Source organism: Plectropomus leopardus, chromosome 1 (assembly GCF_026936395.1).
Source record: "Plectropomus leopardus strain MGB_pleo_1.0 chromosome 1, ASM2693639v1, whole genome shotgun sequence".
NCBI lineage: Eukaryota > Metazoa > Chordata > Actinopteri > Perciformes > Serranidae > Plectropomus > Plectropomus leopardus.
The window spans coordinates 30,832,031-30,850,802 of NC_142176.1; the positions used below are offsets into that span (position 1 = coordinate 30,832,031).

The window sequence follows — 18,772 nt, forward strand, 5'->3', positions numbered from 1 at the left end:
AATGTTTTCAAATACATATTTTGTGTCCGGTTTAGCTGTAAAATGAGAAAGTTGATCTGCTGGTGGGCGGTGCTTGGTGCTCCTGTTCAACTGTATCCAACATGGCAGCCAGGTAGCAAACTTTCTCATTTTACATGTAAATAGTACACTAACATATGTTTCTGAGAGCATTTGAGGTGATGAAAAGTGCAGCTGCCTAGATTGAGCAAAGCTCACAAGCTGTTATTGATATAATTGACAGCTTTGTTTGAGACTCCTCAGCTCTGTTTTGTTATTTTCCTTTACATGCAATAAGGCCATTAGAAAGGCTTCAAAGCATGGACTAGGCGGAGGAATGTGATTCTTTTTCACAGATTATCCGTCTCCTTCAGAGTTCTGTGAACATACTGTAGTGGCAGTTTCAGAAAATATGAAAAAGCTTTTTTTGTTGTGTTTTTTAAATAAAAGCACTAACTACAGCTTCAAGGTCAACCTGTTTTCCAGTCCAGCAGTCAACTCACCCTGATCCAGAGTGCTGTACTCAATGCGGTAGCGGGTAACAGCTCCTCGACTGTGCTGCGACGACAACGGATGCCACATCAGCCTGATGTCTGTGGGGGAGGTGCTGGCTATAGACAGCTGAGGAGGTGCACTTGGCACTGCAGAAGGAAATAAAATGACACACACTTAACTGTTTGATGATGAACATTCAAGGTATATCTGCACAGTTACTGGACGACTGTAAGACACACTATGTCTAGTAAACCTTTACAAGCGTGCACAAAGTCTGTGTTTTCTCAAAGAAGTGGATCAATTGTCTATCTGATTTTATAGCAAAAGTACTCAGTTGAGTCTCAAGTGAAATACTATACTATACTGCTTATAGTCTATATACTGCCTATACTAATACTGCTTTTTAAAAGCTAAACTGACGCTCCATGAACGGATGATATTGATGATTCACAAGCTCTTAAAAATCGTAAGGTGTTACAAGGTTGGTTTTGTAATGATTATTGCTCTGTGAGTCTGTGAGGCATCCAAGGCTGACCTTATTTTACCTGTGCGGCCTTATTTTACCTGTGCATTAGTCTGATTACTCACCGTCCTCCAGCATCTCTACCGTAACAGGCAGGGATGGGCGGCTGGCACCCATGGGAGAGTAAGCCACCACAAAGAATGTGTAGGCAGTATGGGGGAGAAGCTCTTTTACATGATACTCTGTGGTGTCGTTGTTCATCGCAAACTGGTACTCCACATTATCTGAGCCTGAACGGGATAAAAATATTAAAATCTACCACATTCTTAAGGAAATATGGACATGCATGCTGTACAGCTACACACACAACCATGAATACAAACCTGCAGCACGTTGGCAGTGCACAGAGTAGCCGATGATTTGATCTGAGTTGTACTCAGGTTTCTCCCAGATGAGCAAGGCAGTTGTGCTTGAGTAGGGCGTGACGGACAGGTGGCGAGGAGGGCTGGGAAGACCTTCCCTCACAATGACCGTCAGCTTGGCAGTGGCACAGGCCGTGCCCAGCCCATTGTCTGCTATGCACTGGTAGTAGCCCGCATCCTCCAGTGCCAGCTGGTTGATGAGCAGGACTCCGGGGCTTTGGGTCTTCACCCGTCTGAACGATCTGATGGGCTTCCCGTCTTTAAGCCAGTGCAACACTGGAGGAGGTTCCCCAGAGCTGTTGCACACAAACCTGGCTGTGTTTCCCCGGGAGAGGGACACTGTCTCTGGAGGTTGGAGAATCACTGGAGGGGCTGTTGAAACGAAGACACAAAGCTCAGACCTATGCCAATTTTATATGTACTATAAAATTAAAAGGCCTGTATTGCACTTTGATAAAGTTAGAGGAAATGCTGCAAAGATAAAAATTACCTTTAAAAACAGTAAAATACTTTTTCTTCTCCAGTACCATTAAGCCACGTTTCCACCAAAAGATATAGATACCATCAATGTAGTACCTTTGGAACCAAAAGTAACACCTACAAACAGGAACCTAGACCCTAGATCTATTGAGCGTCTCCATCGAAGACAGTGCTCGTACATGTGGGTGGGGTTGTTGTCACTCGCTGCTCAGTCCAGCAGCACCGACTGTATTTCCTTGTTCACTGGTGATACAGAGGGAAGTCTGCACCCCCTTTATCATCCAGAGAAGAGGAATGCACAGCCACTTTTTCAGAACAAAAAAGAACAGGCTGAAGTGAGAGGCTCTCCTGATGAGATTTACAAATAGCAGGTTTGAGTGTTCAATCCTTGTCAGGCAAGAGCAGGGTTTTATTGCTGCCGGAGCCCACAAGCATGATTCTCCACCAAGTTTTTTTACTCAAAGTGAGGATTAGAATATATACACTCCACATAAATGGCCCGTAGTTAATATACATTTTTTAAAACACTTGAAGATCCATTTATTACTAAAAGTGTATGTTATCCAAGAGAGAATATACAGATTGCTGTAGCAATCTGGCACATTGCCATGGGTGGCATAGCTATTTTTGCACATTGCATATTTATTTATTTTTTTTATATACTTTTTAGCATTTTATGCCTATGCCTATTGCGATTTTTAGATTTGTATGTTTTGATGTACTTGTCTAAGGTCTCGTAGTTGTATGCTGACCATGGTGGCAAATGAGTTTCCCATATCATATCCTAAAACGAATGCAATGGCCAAAGTCGTCGCATTGAAATTTAAGGTGTGTTGATGGATTCACGCCATGAAGCATTAAGTAACATTTCAAGCAAATGTTCCATCTTAATAGTTGCCGGCACACAACCAAGTGAATTTTCTTTTTGTCCTCAGTTTACAGCTACTGCTAGAGGCTGCAAAACATCCTTTCATTTTATAGTTATAGTCAGCTAATGTATGAAAAACATATCACAATATGAACAGTTGTTAAACCAGCCATAGCAGCCATAGTGAGTGTTAAACGGACTGCAGTGTTTCTAGATCCACCTTTTGGTAACAAATCGGTGTGCTACGTACCCCAAGCAGATGGGTGACAAAAAATGAGTATGATAAGGAGCGGTTCCAAAGGTACTGCCAACAACTTTTCACAATCGAAATGCAAAAATGCAGCTTTAAACTTTAAATTATTTGGTGACTTAAAGGGAAGCTACTGACTGAAAATAGTTGACACTTTCTCTCTGAAATGTAAATCTGTCATTATATACAGTAGAAAACACAACCTCCTACCAGGCACATGCAGCTCGGCAGCAGCAGTGACAAACTCTCTGGTCTTGGGCTTGTTGGCCCGGCAGACATAGACGCCGGCATGGTGACGCCTCGTGTCCCTAATCACCAGGTTTGTTGCGAGGACGACCACATCAGTGGAAATGGGCTTTCCATCTGATCAAAGGAGAAAGCAACAAAGGAAAACAGGACAGATCATACAGATGAAGACAGCCAGAGATTTGCCTTATGAAAAGTGGAGATCATTTCCCAGGCTTTCAGTTGCCTGAGAAACAGCACAAAGGAGAGGCAGCACTTTGAGCAGCAGAGGATTTGACCTGTAATCCCACAAGATGACCAACAGGAGGCTCTGTGACTTTTTAGTTTGGGTTCACTGAGGTGTCTGCACTGGCACATTCCTAGGCTGTGTGTAAAATCCTTTACTGTTCACTATATAGACCAGTATTTAGTTTGTCCGCCATTTTGTGCTGTTGTTGGTTGTTTTACAGAGAGTGATCATCACCGTCATAGTGAATTTTCTCACCGTGTCACATAAAAAATATAGCTATTGAGCACCAAATCTGAATAGTGTGGTGCAGTTTTTGAAGTAAAATGTTGAAAGTGCAGTTCAACCCAAAATCAAAAATCCATATTTTTCGTCTTAGCTGTAGAGCCATTTTGTGGTGGTTTTGTGAACTTGCTGAGTGCTGGAGATAACAGCAATAGTAATATTTTGCTTTCTCACAAATATAATAGAACTATGTGGCACTCAGCTTGTGGTGTTAAAAGCGCCAAAAAAATACATTTAAAAAACAAAACAGCACTGTCTCTTCCCAGGAATCATGACCCTGTTACTCAAGACATTCTACAAACCTTGTTGTGAGCAGTTTAATGTTTGCACGATTTTCTTTCTGCCAAACTACATACGCAAATTGTATCACAGCGCAGAGGGAAGCGTGCATCTGCTCATGGATGAGAGGCTCGTGTTTGTGACAGCAGGAGAAGAAGACGTTAATGACGTCCTCCTCTTCTGAGCTGTAATGCTGGTTACCTTAGTGGTGCTAGGTCAGCTAGATGCATGCATCCTTCTGCACAGTTTGTGGATGCAGTTTTGGTAGAAAGAAAATAGTTCCATCATGAAACTGCTCACAACGAGGTCTATGGATTATCTTGAGTAACCAGGTCATGATTCATGGAAAGAGACACTGCTGTTCTGTTTTTCAAATGTTTGAGGTTTTTTGGCCCTTTGAGCACCTCAAACTGAGTGTCATCTAGTTCCATCATATTGGAGAGAAGGCAGACATCTCTATGGCCGATGTCCTTAACACTCAGCAACTCACACCAAAACAACCAAGACTGATAAATAGCACTACGGGTAAAAGGGAAAATATGTATTTTTGATTTTAAATGTAAATGAAGGAGGAATTTCAGATGCAGAACTCCATTTAGAAAAACTGCAGCGATGATGCCAAATCACAGCGCAAAGGAATTTGTTTTACATGACATAATTCCCACCAAAACTAAAAGTGTGTGTGCATCAAAGCTGTAGAGGTGTGAATTATTCAATGTGACAACTCATGTGATGTAAAGCATGACTCAGTGCACAACAGAACAACACAGGACTAGCAAAAAGGAGAAAGCTATCGTCATAAAAACAGCAGCTCTGCAAATCTGATTCTGAAGTGTTGTTTGTTCCTTCTGTGTTATACAGATAGCTGGAAAGCGGACAAACAGAGATTATGGAAGTGGGATCAGTGCAGTTTAAAAAAAAAGAAAAGGATGAGAATGGTGGCGATAAAAGAGCGACCAAAAGCACTTGTGAGCGTTACCTTGTCTGCTCCAGGACACCAGTGGCTTCGGCTTGCCTTGTGCCATACACTCCATCACAGCAGGACGGCCGAGCACAACTGTTGCATTCTGAGGTGGTGCAACAATCGCAACTCTGTTCAGGGCTTCAGCAGAGCCTACAACAAAAAAAAGTAGTATCCAGTGTATAATAGAGTAGTAAGTTTGTGATTGGGAAAAGTGCCTGTTTGACTCCACTGACTGAATGAGAGATGCTATCAGCCTAGTCCAGTATTCTCAATCTCTCACAGGTTTTTCTGCAAATCAAATACTTCATTCTTTACCAATGAGGTGAAACAAAGTGGCAATTCAGTCTGATTATCGGGCTACAGAGCTTTTCCACTTCTCCCTAATTATTGTTGAAGTTTCTCTAACTATTCCTTCCAACGACATAGACACCACATTACGAGTGAGCTGAAAAACGTCCAGGCCTTTTTGGGTGTAACTGCAGAATATTTATGTGAACAAACAGCTTGTATTCTCAACAACACAATGATGATAAATTATTAAGTTAAGAAGGATCAGATCAACTAAGGAAATTGGTCGACCCTCTAAATACTGGTTCCCAATTTTCACTCTCCTCACTGAGTTCTGGTGAGGACTTTCTCCCATTTGAGGATGAGTCATTAGAAACGTTTGCATGCCTCGTGAACTAACTTATCCACACTTCTACTGTACACACACTTCAAGTTACAACATGGGGTAACCACTTATAACACAGGGACATTCCCTGACCAGTGCGTGGCACTATGCATAAGTGTTTCCTGTTAACTGCCAACATGAAGTGGTCGAGAAATAGATTTCCTCTGTTCTATCTGAAAAATGTTCAAATGAGAGGAGACAGGACGCAAGCCCAGCACTATTTTTGCCTCATTTTTAGCTGCTGAAAACCCTTAAAAGAGGAGGAAAAATTGACTTTTAGACACATACCTAATGAAGCCATCAAAGACACAACTGACTTTCTGACCTGCAAAGGGGATTTTCTGGTGATGACCCAAATACTGATTAGCATTAGCATCCTGATAGCATGGCCATTAGATCAGCAGCTAGAATTTCACAGTCGTCAAGCACAAGGGCTCAAAAATGAAGCCAACACAGAGGTGTGAAAAACTCATGTTCTTCAGATGGCCACTTGAGGCTGGCTCTAAGAGAAGATACCCATGTTAAAATACCTAAAGCAGAAATAGACGTTTTCATAGCCTGGTACAAAACACAGTTTTCTGTATAGCTAATGTTCTTTGTTAATGATGACTGTACTCTGGGTGATTTTTTAAATCTTTTTTTTTTTCTAATTCATTCTTTTAAATCTCATTAAGGCTTTAAGTTACGCATAATTAGGGCGTGGCCTCTTTGAGTGACAGGTGGGTGCCATCCGTTAGCAAGTCACTGCCACGTCAACAGCATTATCTAGGCAACATTTCGCTGGAGTAACCAAAGATTCAGAGGACGCCACTGTTTCAGTGAGTTTTCAGTCCATTAAAGTTATTTGTGACATTTTGGTTGCCTAAAAAGTCTAGTTTAGCATTTGGTTGTTCAAAAAGATATTTAGTCTTTCCAGTAAGTATGTTTTGTTTTAGTTATAAGCCTGTTTTTTAAAAAAGAAAAAAGCATTTATATAAGTATTATCATTGTTTACCATAGTGGTAAATGCACTGTGCTAATCAAGCTAGCAGCTACAGTTAGGATTATCTCATCCAAATATGGTAACTTCTGGCTCTAAAATCAAATATGGCAACGGCCAAAATGCCACACTTGAGGCTTCAAAAATGGAGTCCAAAAACCAACGGGTGATGTCACAGTGGCTCTGTCCACTACTTTATACTGACTATGGTACTTCACACTAGTCCAGGCAGAAGACAGGTTTCCAAACAAAGTTTGAAATAACTCAGTGAGAACTTGTATGGGAGACTCTCCGTTTAATACAGCAAGTCACATCATCATAAAAACAGAACCTATCGTTGACTGACTGGTACACGGTTAAGGCTTAATCAGTTCTTAGTGGAGGTTGGATATGGATACAATCTGAATAGGAAACCTTGACTATAGTGGTTTTAATGTGAGAATATGACAGGATAGAGGCCCTTATAGCACATATTATTTACAGGTAGCAGCATAATCTGACGTAACAGAGGTGATGGTGTGAACGAGAAAGAAGGTGATGCTGTGACTAAAGACAACTAATGAAGCAAAGAGGTGTTCGAACAAAAGAAAGAGGCAAAAAGAGAACACAAAAGGAATCTTTCTATGAGAGAAAAGGGTAAAACAGTTAATGGAATAGCCTCAATAATAGAACTGAGGAACATCTCTCCTCTTCACTAACTAAGGATGTTATTGAAAGCATATTGGTATTTGGGTTGAAGGGACCAGACTACTCATTTCTTGAGTGTGTATCAGTCCCCAAGGTAACACTGTTGTGAGGGGGCCTTAATTCACTGCAATTACACTCAGCCCAGCCATCCTCAGCAGCACATAATGCTAATGACCTCCAGAGAGAGGCCTGGCATTCTATAAACACATTATAAATTAATCATTGAGATTACATTCAGCAATCCTTGGTTATACATAAGGCTTTAAGTGGGTCAGTCCTCCTTTGCGGGCTGCACTGCAGGGTGCGCCTTCATAGGGGTCTTATATGTAGATGTAATGAGTGTGAATGCAGCATAAAGCATGAAGAAAACTGGGGGTAAAGTAAAGAAAGTAGAAACTTGAGGTTTGAGGCAGCTGGAGTACATGTAAAATACAAGGACTTGTGCACCTCAGCATTGGAGCATTAGAGCTTGGCTATGTGCGTTGAGTAGGCTTGGGCAGTATCAAGTTATTAGGGTATACCAAGGTATTTAGAAATAGAGAATTTTAATACTATCAAAAACACTCCTCTTTCTATTAAACAAATATAGTGATGCTGTATGTAGGCAATGTATTGTAATGCACAGCATGCATCACCAGAGGCCAACATCTACTGGTGGAACAAGCCGCTGAGCTGAGACAATGGCACGAGTATGGATAACAATTCAGGGACTTCACAGCCAGCCACCAATAGCAGAGAGAGACAATGGGGGAAAACAGCAGTAGAGCCAGCATATTTCCTCGTCTAACTGTATAAAATTAAAGGTTTATTTTGATGAAACCAGAGGTGATGACTGCTGGATCAGTAAAAAGACTAGCCAAGATGGTTTTGGTGAGTTAAGTTTTGTTTGAATGTGTTTGTCAATGATATAAAGCCTTCAGAAGGCGTGTTTTCTCCAGGGGACAGTAGAGTGCGTTGTTAAAAAAAAAAGTCTGTATAAACAATGGACTTTTTTTCTGCTGTTAAAGTGATAGTTTGGGATTTCTGAAGCGGGGCTGCATTATGTGTAGTTACTGTAGTCTATTATACAGTAGCTGGCGGTCGGCACGCTCCCGGTTTGCAGAAACAGAGGGGGCGCGCACCCCAAGGCTTAGCATTATGCTGCTGTAGAGTGGCTAATATCATAAGACATTTAGCCACTGTAAAAAGGCCTACCAGAAAAAAAGCCATGCCAGTCTAAGTGGACGCTGTATTGATAATATTGTCACGCTTTGCCTCGCTGTCACACAGCCCTTTCTTTTGAGGCTACATTTTTCAACCATAAAACATCCATATTCCTACACAGAAGCTCAGCTGAGCCGTCCACGGCATTACGGTCATCTGTTTAGGTCAGAAAGTGCTGTTACATGTTTCCGAGGATTTCATATTGCGTTTTTGCTGGTTGTTCGAAGAAAGAAATGAAAACTGCTGTGGCCAGTTTCACTGAATACAGACATCAACACTTCACTTGCACGACTGAGACAACTCTGCAGCTGCAGCGAACATTTCTCAAGACAATTACATAAAACCACCGCCAAACCGTCAACTCCGGAGAGCAACGCTTAACCCATCCACGTAATATTACACTAAATACCTACGCATAAATGAAACTACTCACCAAACAACCAGTTAAGTGTGAAGAGCTGACATATTCTGAATCAGACAGATCCTGAGGTTTGTGTTTGTTGTTTCTTCCGTAAACCGCCAAGTTTGACTCAAACAGCTGACCGGCGGCGTGATACTGTGGGCGGCTCTGTTGGGCTACTGCGTAGGAATATGGATGTTATGTGGTTGAAAAATGTAGCGCCAAAATTAAAGGCTGTGTGACGGCAAGGTAAAGCGGTAAAATCCTCTCAATACAGCTTTCACTTAGACTGGCATTGACTTTTTTCAAGTTGGCCTATTTAAAGTGACTAAAATATGTTTTTATATCAACCACACAGCTGGCTTATGCTAAACCTTGAGTTGCGCGCCCCCTCTGTTTCTGCAAACCGGAAGCGCGCCGACAGCTAGGTACTGTATGTAAAGTTAATTTACATAGCACCTTTCACGGACACCATGTAATATGAAATACACAAACCATACATACGTTTCTCATACAGCCCACTTCAAAAATCCCAAACTATCACTTTAAGATGAGCATTTTACCATGGTGATCTGACTCCAGAAGCGAGTCAACCTCTAGTGGCCATTCAATGAACGGCAAAGACGAAGGTGATCACTTGGGAGCAGCACATCTGGCTGCAAAATACCTGCTGCAAAGATCATTTACCATAATCAGCTGTAGCTTCTACACTGACCAAAGAAGCTGCACTTTCCTGTGCAGGGACTGCGCTGCTCAACACAATTTCTATGTGGGTGGTCAATCTTTTTTATTCTCTACGCATGGCTTAGCGGCCCTCCAACAAGTAAAAAATACATAAAAATGGTGTAAAAAGAGTACAATCTGTTTAGAAATTAACTACTTAATTAAATAAATACCTCACTGTACCGGAGGGAATGCAAAGCAGCAGAGTCATGATGAGGTTTGTTTTACATTTCACATTAAAATAGATTAATCAAATCAATGCATCCTAAAAACAATCAAGCTAATTAATTAAGTACCAGTTAAAATAGCCTATGGTTCCAAAGCCCACAGAACCAACTTCATTATCACTTGGCAAGTTACACACAGGGAAGCACTTTGTACTTTGCTTCCATGACAGCAGGAAAACCATCAAGGAAAATATCCTGGACGCATCATAACTATCATTACAGGTATGAAAATCCATCAGAATATGAAGCATACATTTTGGCAAACTAATATTCAAAAAGCTTTTTCACTATCCAAAGACAAGAGCATTTGTTATGCAAAAAAAGAGAGGATACTTTTCTTCATATTTTGTAATGTAAGTACGAGAAAAGTGAGAAGAAATATTTAATGTCCAAATGCTGTTTCTGACTCACTTCTTTTGGCCTCATCTGTCTGTCTCTCCTCCTCTTTGTCTTTCTTTTAAAGGACACAAAGACTGTGACTCAAGAAGGACACAATGGTTTCCACAGAGCAGCCAATTACAGCTGACAGATAGCGACAGAGGCAGATAATACAACATAACTTTAATGTGGGTTGCCTAATGGAGAAACACATCATCACACCACTATTCACTGTTTCACTGCACCATGTAATCCACTAATGCATGTCCATGTAGGGTGCAGTCACCCTGGGCATTTGATCAAACTGGAGTAAGGTGTATATTGATATCAAAGTAGTCAAATACCATGGATGGATCCTGAAGGATATCCCTTTAATCTGTAAACAGCATTAATCATTTCATGTAATTGTCAGATTGGGTTTCATTGATGAAGCATAATTACATCATAAAGTAAAATGTACCCTTTGTTTGTTGCAATGGTATGAATTGATCTTAATAACATTTTGATAATTTGATTTCTTCTTGCTTGTTGTAGATTATGTGTAATCATTTTGATTATTGTAAACTGAGGTAAATTGTAGAAAACAAAGGCTACTGGAGTCAATTTGCTGTGGTTTTTACAAAATTATGAGTAATGCAGTTTAGATGAGCTTTATTGGGAGACAATAAAGTGTACATATGTAAAAAAAAAAAAAAAAAACTCACTCTTGCCAGCATTTACTTATGACTAACATAACATTTTTATCTGAATTGCATAACTTTGAATGTGTCATGCTCTTAGTCACTGAACTGAAATACTGAACAATTTGCAATTTCTTGCAATTTGCAATTCTTACCAAACAGGGAGAATGAGTCCTGTGGATGAAGGGATGACCAAACAAACAATGCCAGTTGCACACAGGAGACTGAAAGTTTAAACTGAAAGTTTAAGCCCAATGCCAGCACTAATATAGACTATGAATTCAATCAATGAATCAATGCCATTTTCTTCATATCTGTATGTGTTGCAGCAAATGGAGTCTGAAGGACAGGCGCACACTTGCATTCTATACAAGCCATCAGCAGCTTGCTGATGCTTTTAATGAGAAATGGGACTGAAATGTATAGAAATAATACTGTATAAAGAAAGCATGGCAAAGGTTGCTGAAGTTTTAGTTGGCTGAAGTCACATGAAAAAGGTTTTTAAACTTCTTTCAAGAGAAAGATGCCAAGTCTTAGATCCTCAGAGTTGTTGGTCTTTACCAAACGCATATTCTAAGCTCCTATTCTGTCCACTTTCGGTTTAAATATCTCTGAAGTTTACAGCTATATCTAAGGTACATAACCATATCACTTATATTATGCAGCAAGCAGTCTTACCCTGGCATTGGATGAAATACTACTATTGCTGTAATAATGGAGTCTTTTTATTTTTGCGTTACGGAATGACTGCTTTAGAACTTTTGTAACAGAAGCCCCTTTTTCACAGAAACTGTGCTATCGGGCCACAGTGAAGTCCGGTCTTTATGCTGCCTTTTTATTTTTACACAGAACAAAACAGCGACATCATGCTGCCCTAGTGGTGACATGCATAGCTGCAGCGACAATCAACTTGAGGGCGACATGACATACTCCAGACAAACCACGCCCACCTCCACTACAGGGCAAACCATGGGGCAAACTCACCAACACAACGGTTAGTTGAACTCCACTAACAGGACTTATAGGGACCAAATATGAGGCTAAACATAAAACATAACAATAATCCACTTTATCCATATACTTTATTTGTTACACATGAAGACATGATGTACCTTACAAGTAACAAGTTGTAACCCTTACCCTTATCCTAACATTGAATGCCCCAGGCCAACTAAGAAGCTAACACCGCCCTTTTTCCCTTGTCAAAAAGCCTATGGGATTTTTCCATTGGATTTTTGATCATTGCAGAAAATAAGCAAACAACCATTTATGATACTCACAGGTTTTGTTCAGCAAAATAATCTTTTCTAATGAACGACACTTTCTGGATTTTTAAAGCTTAAATGCAATTGTCTGAAGTAAGAAGCTATTGCTTGGCTTAAACAAACTAAACTACTGCTGTGTCGCCTCCACTGTGCGGCTGTAAAGTCGCGCTCAGCGCGGTTTGGCTTGCTGAATTTCATGTCGTACAACAAAACATTAAAGTCTTTTTTAAGCAAGCGTTAAAGCGTTAACCAAAGACCTTATTTAAGGCTACTAACCAAAAACCGATTCAAAAAACCCATTGACTTTGAGACTAGGGAACCGAAGGTGGTGAAATGCTAACAGATTCCTGGGATTTAGGACTCATTCCTGGGGTTCTTTAATAACCGCTTCTCTTTTTACTTAACACTTCATAGCTAGCTAAACGTTATCTTAGCATTTTCTTCAGTTCTTCCGGACCAAGAGGGCTGATTGTGGATTGAGGTCACATAACTGCCAGACCTTCTCACCCCAGTGAGTGATTTTGAGATAGCATGCTGGCATTCCAGAAGCAAAAAAGGCGTGACATGTTACACAACAGCATCAGCATCTCGTGTTACATATAACGTATGCGTTGGCAGCATCCTCATAACAATAACAATGGCAGCTGGTCTTGTCCTCTGCTCAGATGGTAAGGAGCTCCTGGACCTCATTGTTTTCCCAATATGTGGACATTTTCGGCTACTGTTGTTCTTATTTGAGATATGCATTATAAATCTCTTGGCTGTACGGTACCACACATAAGACGACATTAAAACATCACACCCATCCCATTCATTGTTCTGTCCTGCTGGCTGTCCCTTTTACACAGATGTCGAATTGGTGCTGTTGCTGTCTGCGTGACCGGCTTAAAGGCCAGTCAACTCTGCCCCCCCAACTCTGTGATTGCACCTTTGATAAAGAGCCATGAGGCAGAATGATGGCGCTAAATTCCTGCCCAAGATAGAGATCATAACGCTTTCCTGCTCACTGATGATGAGATTGATTCAGAGGTTTCTTTTATTAACCTACTGCAGCTTGAAAAATAATTAAGGAACTCGTTCACCAGCTCATTGTTACTTCACCCGTTTGTTTGACCTTCACTGTGCAGAGCGAGGTATGAACAGAGTTTAACACTAGAATGCTGTTTTCACATTCATCTGCTGAAGAGGCAAAACGTTTCTCTGTTTCTCTTTCTCACCCTAAATCAGAGGTTAAGGGGTGTATGTACGATCATAATTTTGTATCAGCAGTATCAAGTTTAGAGGACAATCAGGACAAAATGCAACTCAGACAAGTGTGATGTAGAAAATCAGAAACATTATTATTCAAAACTTGCTAGTTCAGTCTGTAAAATAATTGACTACATTTTTTTTTTCAAACTGGATTAGATTAGTCACTGACAGACAAAACAAGCACACACAATACACGGTGAGACACTTTTCAAGCATCTAGTCCTAAAACTCACATTAGATTTTTTAAGGTTGGCCCTGGCAGCTCCCAGCGGGGCCTGGCTGCCTATTCAAACGCTATAAAGCACTGCAACAGACCTCACCTGTGGCGACAGTGAGCCTGGCTTCATGACTGATGTCCTTCCTGGCAGAGTTGGACGCAACACAGCGGTAGGCGCCCTCATCCTCCTTGGTCACCTCCAGAATCTGCAGCACCCCGTTAAGAAGGGAAATGAACCTGTTGTACACAGGGCAAAACAGAGGAAGATGTGACAGAAGGAAAAGGGCAAATGGCAGAGAGAGAAAATCGACTGAATAAAGGGCTTCGTGCTCTGCAGCATGAAGCATCCAGTTGATCAACTCTGCAGGGATCCTGCTGGGTCCTCACAGGACTCCATCCTTATTTATTACAGAGAGAGGCTTTTTGTGCACAACCACTACAAGGAAGGGTTGCAATTATATGTCATGCATTCAAAAAGTGACTTAAAGAAGTATATCACCAATATAAAATCAGTACGTCACTAGTGTAAAAAAACATCAATACTTTTGAAATTGGTGCAACACAACCAAAGAAAACAGAGAAAAGGTTCTGTGGCACACACTTTTGCTTAATAGGTAGAAAATTACAATTAACAGGATCGCAGTGCTTTACCAGATGAATAAAAGCTTCCTCTAGTGGGTGACGCGATGTAGATAGGTCCGTGCAAAACAATGGTAGTCGTTGATCTCATATTCCAGTTTAACAGTAAGTTAAAACAGGCAACTCAGTAACAGAATCTTGGTTTATATTTGATTAGCGCTGCTTTAACATTTGATTGTTTTTTCTGCCTTTGTTTTCGCTGTGCAGGAAGCAGTATGGCGCCCACTTCCTGATCACAATCTGTCACTATTAAAGCTAAACAGAGCATTAAAATATGTTTCTAAAAATATTATAGGAAAGAAATGAGCAGTGCTGTAACATAATCTTAAGTTATATTCGATCAGCACTGGCTAGTTTTACTGTTTGATTGGATTTCAGTCAGAGTTGGAGAGAGAGGAGGGGGTCAAGCTCTATACTATTTGTGTCCGCAGTGGCGGCACAGATGGCGGGCAATACACAGATGTGAAAGTACAGTCTGTGGTTTGAGCAACCACCTGAGACCCAGCGAAACTCCGCTGAATGTATTTTACTTTATTCAGCAGAGTTTTGCCTTGGAGGGAGGAGGGATATCTAGGCACAATGGAGGAAAGTCTATCACAGTTCATCTACATAATTTACAGACAGACACTATTTTGGTACAAAGCTGGTTAGAAATCGGTAAAGTATCTCATAAAATACAAGGACAGAATGATGAACGTTATTTTTTCAACCTTCACAGAAACACAGAATGATTTCATTTGTGTATATTATCTTTCTGTAAACATATCTGTGCTGTTGATATTTACTATTTCTGCTTAAATCCTACATGTCTCTACTTCTCCCTCCTTCACAGAGGTCATGATCCAAACATATTACTCCAAGCCCCTCAGGGCCCTGGCAATGTAATGCCACTGCACAACCTCTTATCATCTTTATCACAGCCTATTAATCCCACCAAAATATGACCAGTGGTAGCCTGAGTAGAAAGGGGGCAGGGAAAGTGAGTGGAGAGGAGTTAAGAAAAAAGAGAGAGGGAGAATAAAGGGGCAGTTGATGGGAAAAACAAAGAATGAGAAAAGAAAGAGATAATGGGGGGGGGGAGCCTCGAATGAAGAGAAAATGGGAATAGAGGGGTAACAGAAATAGAGATGTAAAGGGGGTAACAGCAAAGAGATAGAACAAGAGGTGGCAGAAGCGCCAATAGAGAGAAAAAGGCACATTAGAGCAGGAGAGAACAGTGAGAGAAAAAGCCAGTGATATATCAGCCATCCTTTGGCTCATCTTTGTGAGAGGCCATTAACGGCGCCTGAGGTCGGAGAACTACATCCCACCAATAAGACCTCATAAGCAGCGAGCTGTTTGCGGGTCATGCAGGGCTACAGCAGCCATTAGCACTTATTTCTGTGCAATAAGGTTGAAAACAAATTCCAAGGCGCCGGAGCCAGTAGAGTCACAGTAAAATGTCAGCATCGTTAAGTGGCCCTGTAAATGAGACTATGTGCAAGAGCGACCAGACAGAGAGGGATCTGTCAAGGATGTGACAGCAGACATGCATTCTGAAAATGTTTTTTTCATTACTAGTAAGAGCACAGGGAGTTCATAGTGAGCAGTGTTATATAACCTCAAGGTGATTATTTAGTGCTGTTATAATAGATGTACAAAACCTGAATATTTACTTTGAAACAGTCCTGTAGCTAAAAGAAAATTCTTCCATTGGCATGCGATTTTTCTGGCAAGAGGAGTTTTAAAACATACATTAACCCTTTGAGACCTGAGCAAATTGCCTTTTTGTCTTTAAAATACATTGGTAAAGGACAATGAGCAACTTGTGAAGAAACTGCACTAATTTTGAATATATAATTATGATAAACATAGATTTTTCCCTCACTTCTTTAAAAAGAATTTTCCACATCTACTCATTGCTGGCAATCTGCAGAACAGTCCTTTCAAAGTTGCTCATTGCCTTTTGTTCCCATGTTTTCAAAAGAAAGCAAAGCAATTTGTTCAGAATACGAAGTTTTAAATACTAAATAAAAAAAAAATTAATTAAAAATTAAATAATAAGGGTAGGTTAGGTTTAGGATAGGTTTCTGAATGCAGCACAAGAAAAGTAATGTGGACCCAGGTTTCAAAAGATTAACCATTAAAAACAATCATTGGAAATACCAGAAACATTATCAATGTTTACATTTTATTTCATAAGTTCCATTTTTTCCTTTGTATAAGGAGGATATACAAATCCTCCCTTGGCAACAGATCTGCTTGGAAAATAGCTCTATATGTATAGAGCACTTATACGGTTTTTCTACTGTGACACAACAATTAAATAAATGCACTTGATGTGACTACATGTGCTGTTATTTGTCTCTATTGTTAGTAAGTCTTGTAGTGTATTATCAGGGTTAAATTAGAGTGCTTAGTAATCACTTCACTCTGACCTCTGCACTGAAGCTTGTTATTGCATATAGTTATGTTCCAAGAAATACATAAAGGAAGGATGGGGAAATGATATGACTGTAATTAAATGGCACTACAATGATATGCATGCACATGTATGTTCTTTATGTCTTAAGAACACGTCAATGTCAACTAGACGACTTAAAGGTTTTTAAGATTTCCAAGTATACTTTGTAAACACAGCACAGTCACATCTGGGTACAGGCAATAAAAACGAAAAAGGAGAAAAAAGAAAAAAGAAAAAAAAACCCAAAACATCTGGGTACAGGCAGCATGCGGGGCATGTACGAATCCTAGGAGCAATTTCAAATAAAATTAAAGGAAACTGAAAAACTCTGATGTACGGAGTAACTCCTGCTGAGCCTCAAGCTTAAGAACTATGTCCATTTTGAAAATTCATACATTTTATTCCTATGATCTAAGACAATCCACAAATATTAGTAACCAATAACAACTCTCAAAAATCCAAAACTAGAGTGCTAAAACTTAAATTTGTGATTAGGGTAGAAAGTCTGGAGCTGCACCATAGGCAATGAATTGGGATGTTCTAGATGACACAGAGCATCCAGGGAAATGTTATAAATATATAGGGACATTTTCTATTTCAGAGCTGAAAAACACTAAAATAAAGCTCATTTGGACATAACAAGAAAACAAACCATCTCTGGGTAAGGTTCTCATTCACTGTCTATGGAGCCGCTCCAGACTTTATACTTGATGACATCACAAGTTTGAGACTTATTCTCTGGTTTCAGGCTTTGACAGAGAGAAGCTCATGTTCACAAATATTGATTGAACTTTCCTAGGCCATGGAAATAAGGTATTGGAATTTTTAATTTAGGTGTTTTACACAGAGCAAATTCTGAAATCATTTACTGTCATGAAAGGATAGTTTGCAAAAGGAGACAACTATTGGCTCTTTGTGAATGAGTTTTAAGTCCATACTTCCACTAACATTAGTGCAAGAGATGCCAGGAAATTATACAAGAAGACCTTCCACTTTTCACTTTGAAAATCAAAAACATATTCCAGTGAAAAAAGCAGATTTATTTGCCGCACTTTTTCTTTTGCATGGCTGAAAAATAAACCCACATAGCTAAATGAGCTATAAACAAGGTCACTTCTGTGTGGCACGTGCTTTCATTTCTGAAAATTTGTGGAACTCAGCATGATTTTTTTTTTCAAATTGAATGCAAGCTAACACAATATTTGTTATTTTTTATATTAAACCGTTTTTATGTGCACTGAGATTTAACCTTAAATCAAAAAGTGGAGGGCTCAGCCAGCTCGAGCTTAACAGTGGTCTTCACATCATATGCACTGAGGTCAGCTAAAATTCACACTTAACTTGTGTGTGTTTCCCAGATTAATTACTTCCTAAACTATGGGTTATTTCAATTTTACAGGAAGTAAATAAACTAGAGCCATGTCAAATATGACTTATCATGTCCATCATTTAAATGACTTGATGCCATGTAATGGACAGTTCTAGGATATTAACGTGAGAACAAATTAAGAGAATGTATAAGGTAACCAAAAAAGGTATACACTCAAAATAATTTGGTTAAAATCCCTTAATTCCTGAAACAAACCTGAGTAATGACATTGTTTATTTATTGATATATTGTAAGAAAATCAAAAGACAAAAGAGAAAACGGAAGAAGGAGATGGTGAAGGTCAAAAACAACACATAAAAGAGTCACCTGGTGTCCTCAGGCATAGCCACTGTGTCCTTTTCCCAGGTAATAAGAGGTGTGGGTACTCCCTCAATCTGGCACTCAAAGCGAGCAGATCCCCCAATGGGCACCGTTTGGGGTGATGGCTCCTGATGGAACTTCGACAGACCTAGGGGTAGAGAGGTGATAGAGGTCAGGGAGGTATCTATCAAAGAAGAATTGGTGATTTCCCACAGGAAAGACAGACACAAAAGGTGACCCACATCTAAACTACTGCCTGTGCAAATGACCTTTAATAAATGATCTAAAATATGTGTAACATGTTGTCTACCTCTAGGACACAGTTTGTTTGATGTAGGTCAC

General features: G+C 40.1%; 1 protein-coding gene across 1 annotated transcript in view; it reads right to left on the reverse strand.

Annotated features, from left to right (window-relative positions):
• The window catches only part of igdcc4 (immunoglobulin superfamily, DCC subclass, member 4), a 70,003-nt gene that overhangs the window by 18,530 nt on the left and 32,701 nt on the right, over positions 1 to 18,772 (reverse strand). The window contains 7 exon segments of the mRNA XM_042514062.2: positions 501 to 638; positions 1,081 to 1,245; positions 1,339 to 1,749; positions 3,186 to 3,338; positions 4,991 to 5,125; positions 13,762 to 13,895; positions 18,437 to 18,578. Of these exon segments, the coding sequence (XP_042369996.2) occupies positions 501 to 638; positions 1,081 to 1,245; positions 1,339 to 1,749; positions 3,186 to 3,338; positions 4,991 to 5,125; positions 13,762 to 13,895; positions 18,437 to 18,578 (1,278 nt within the window).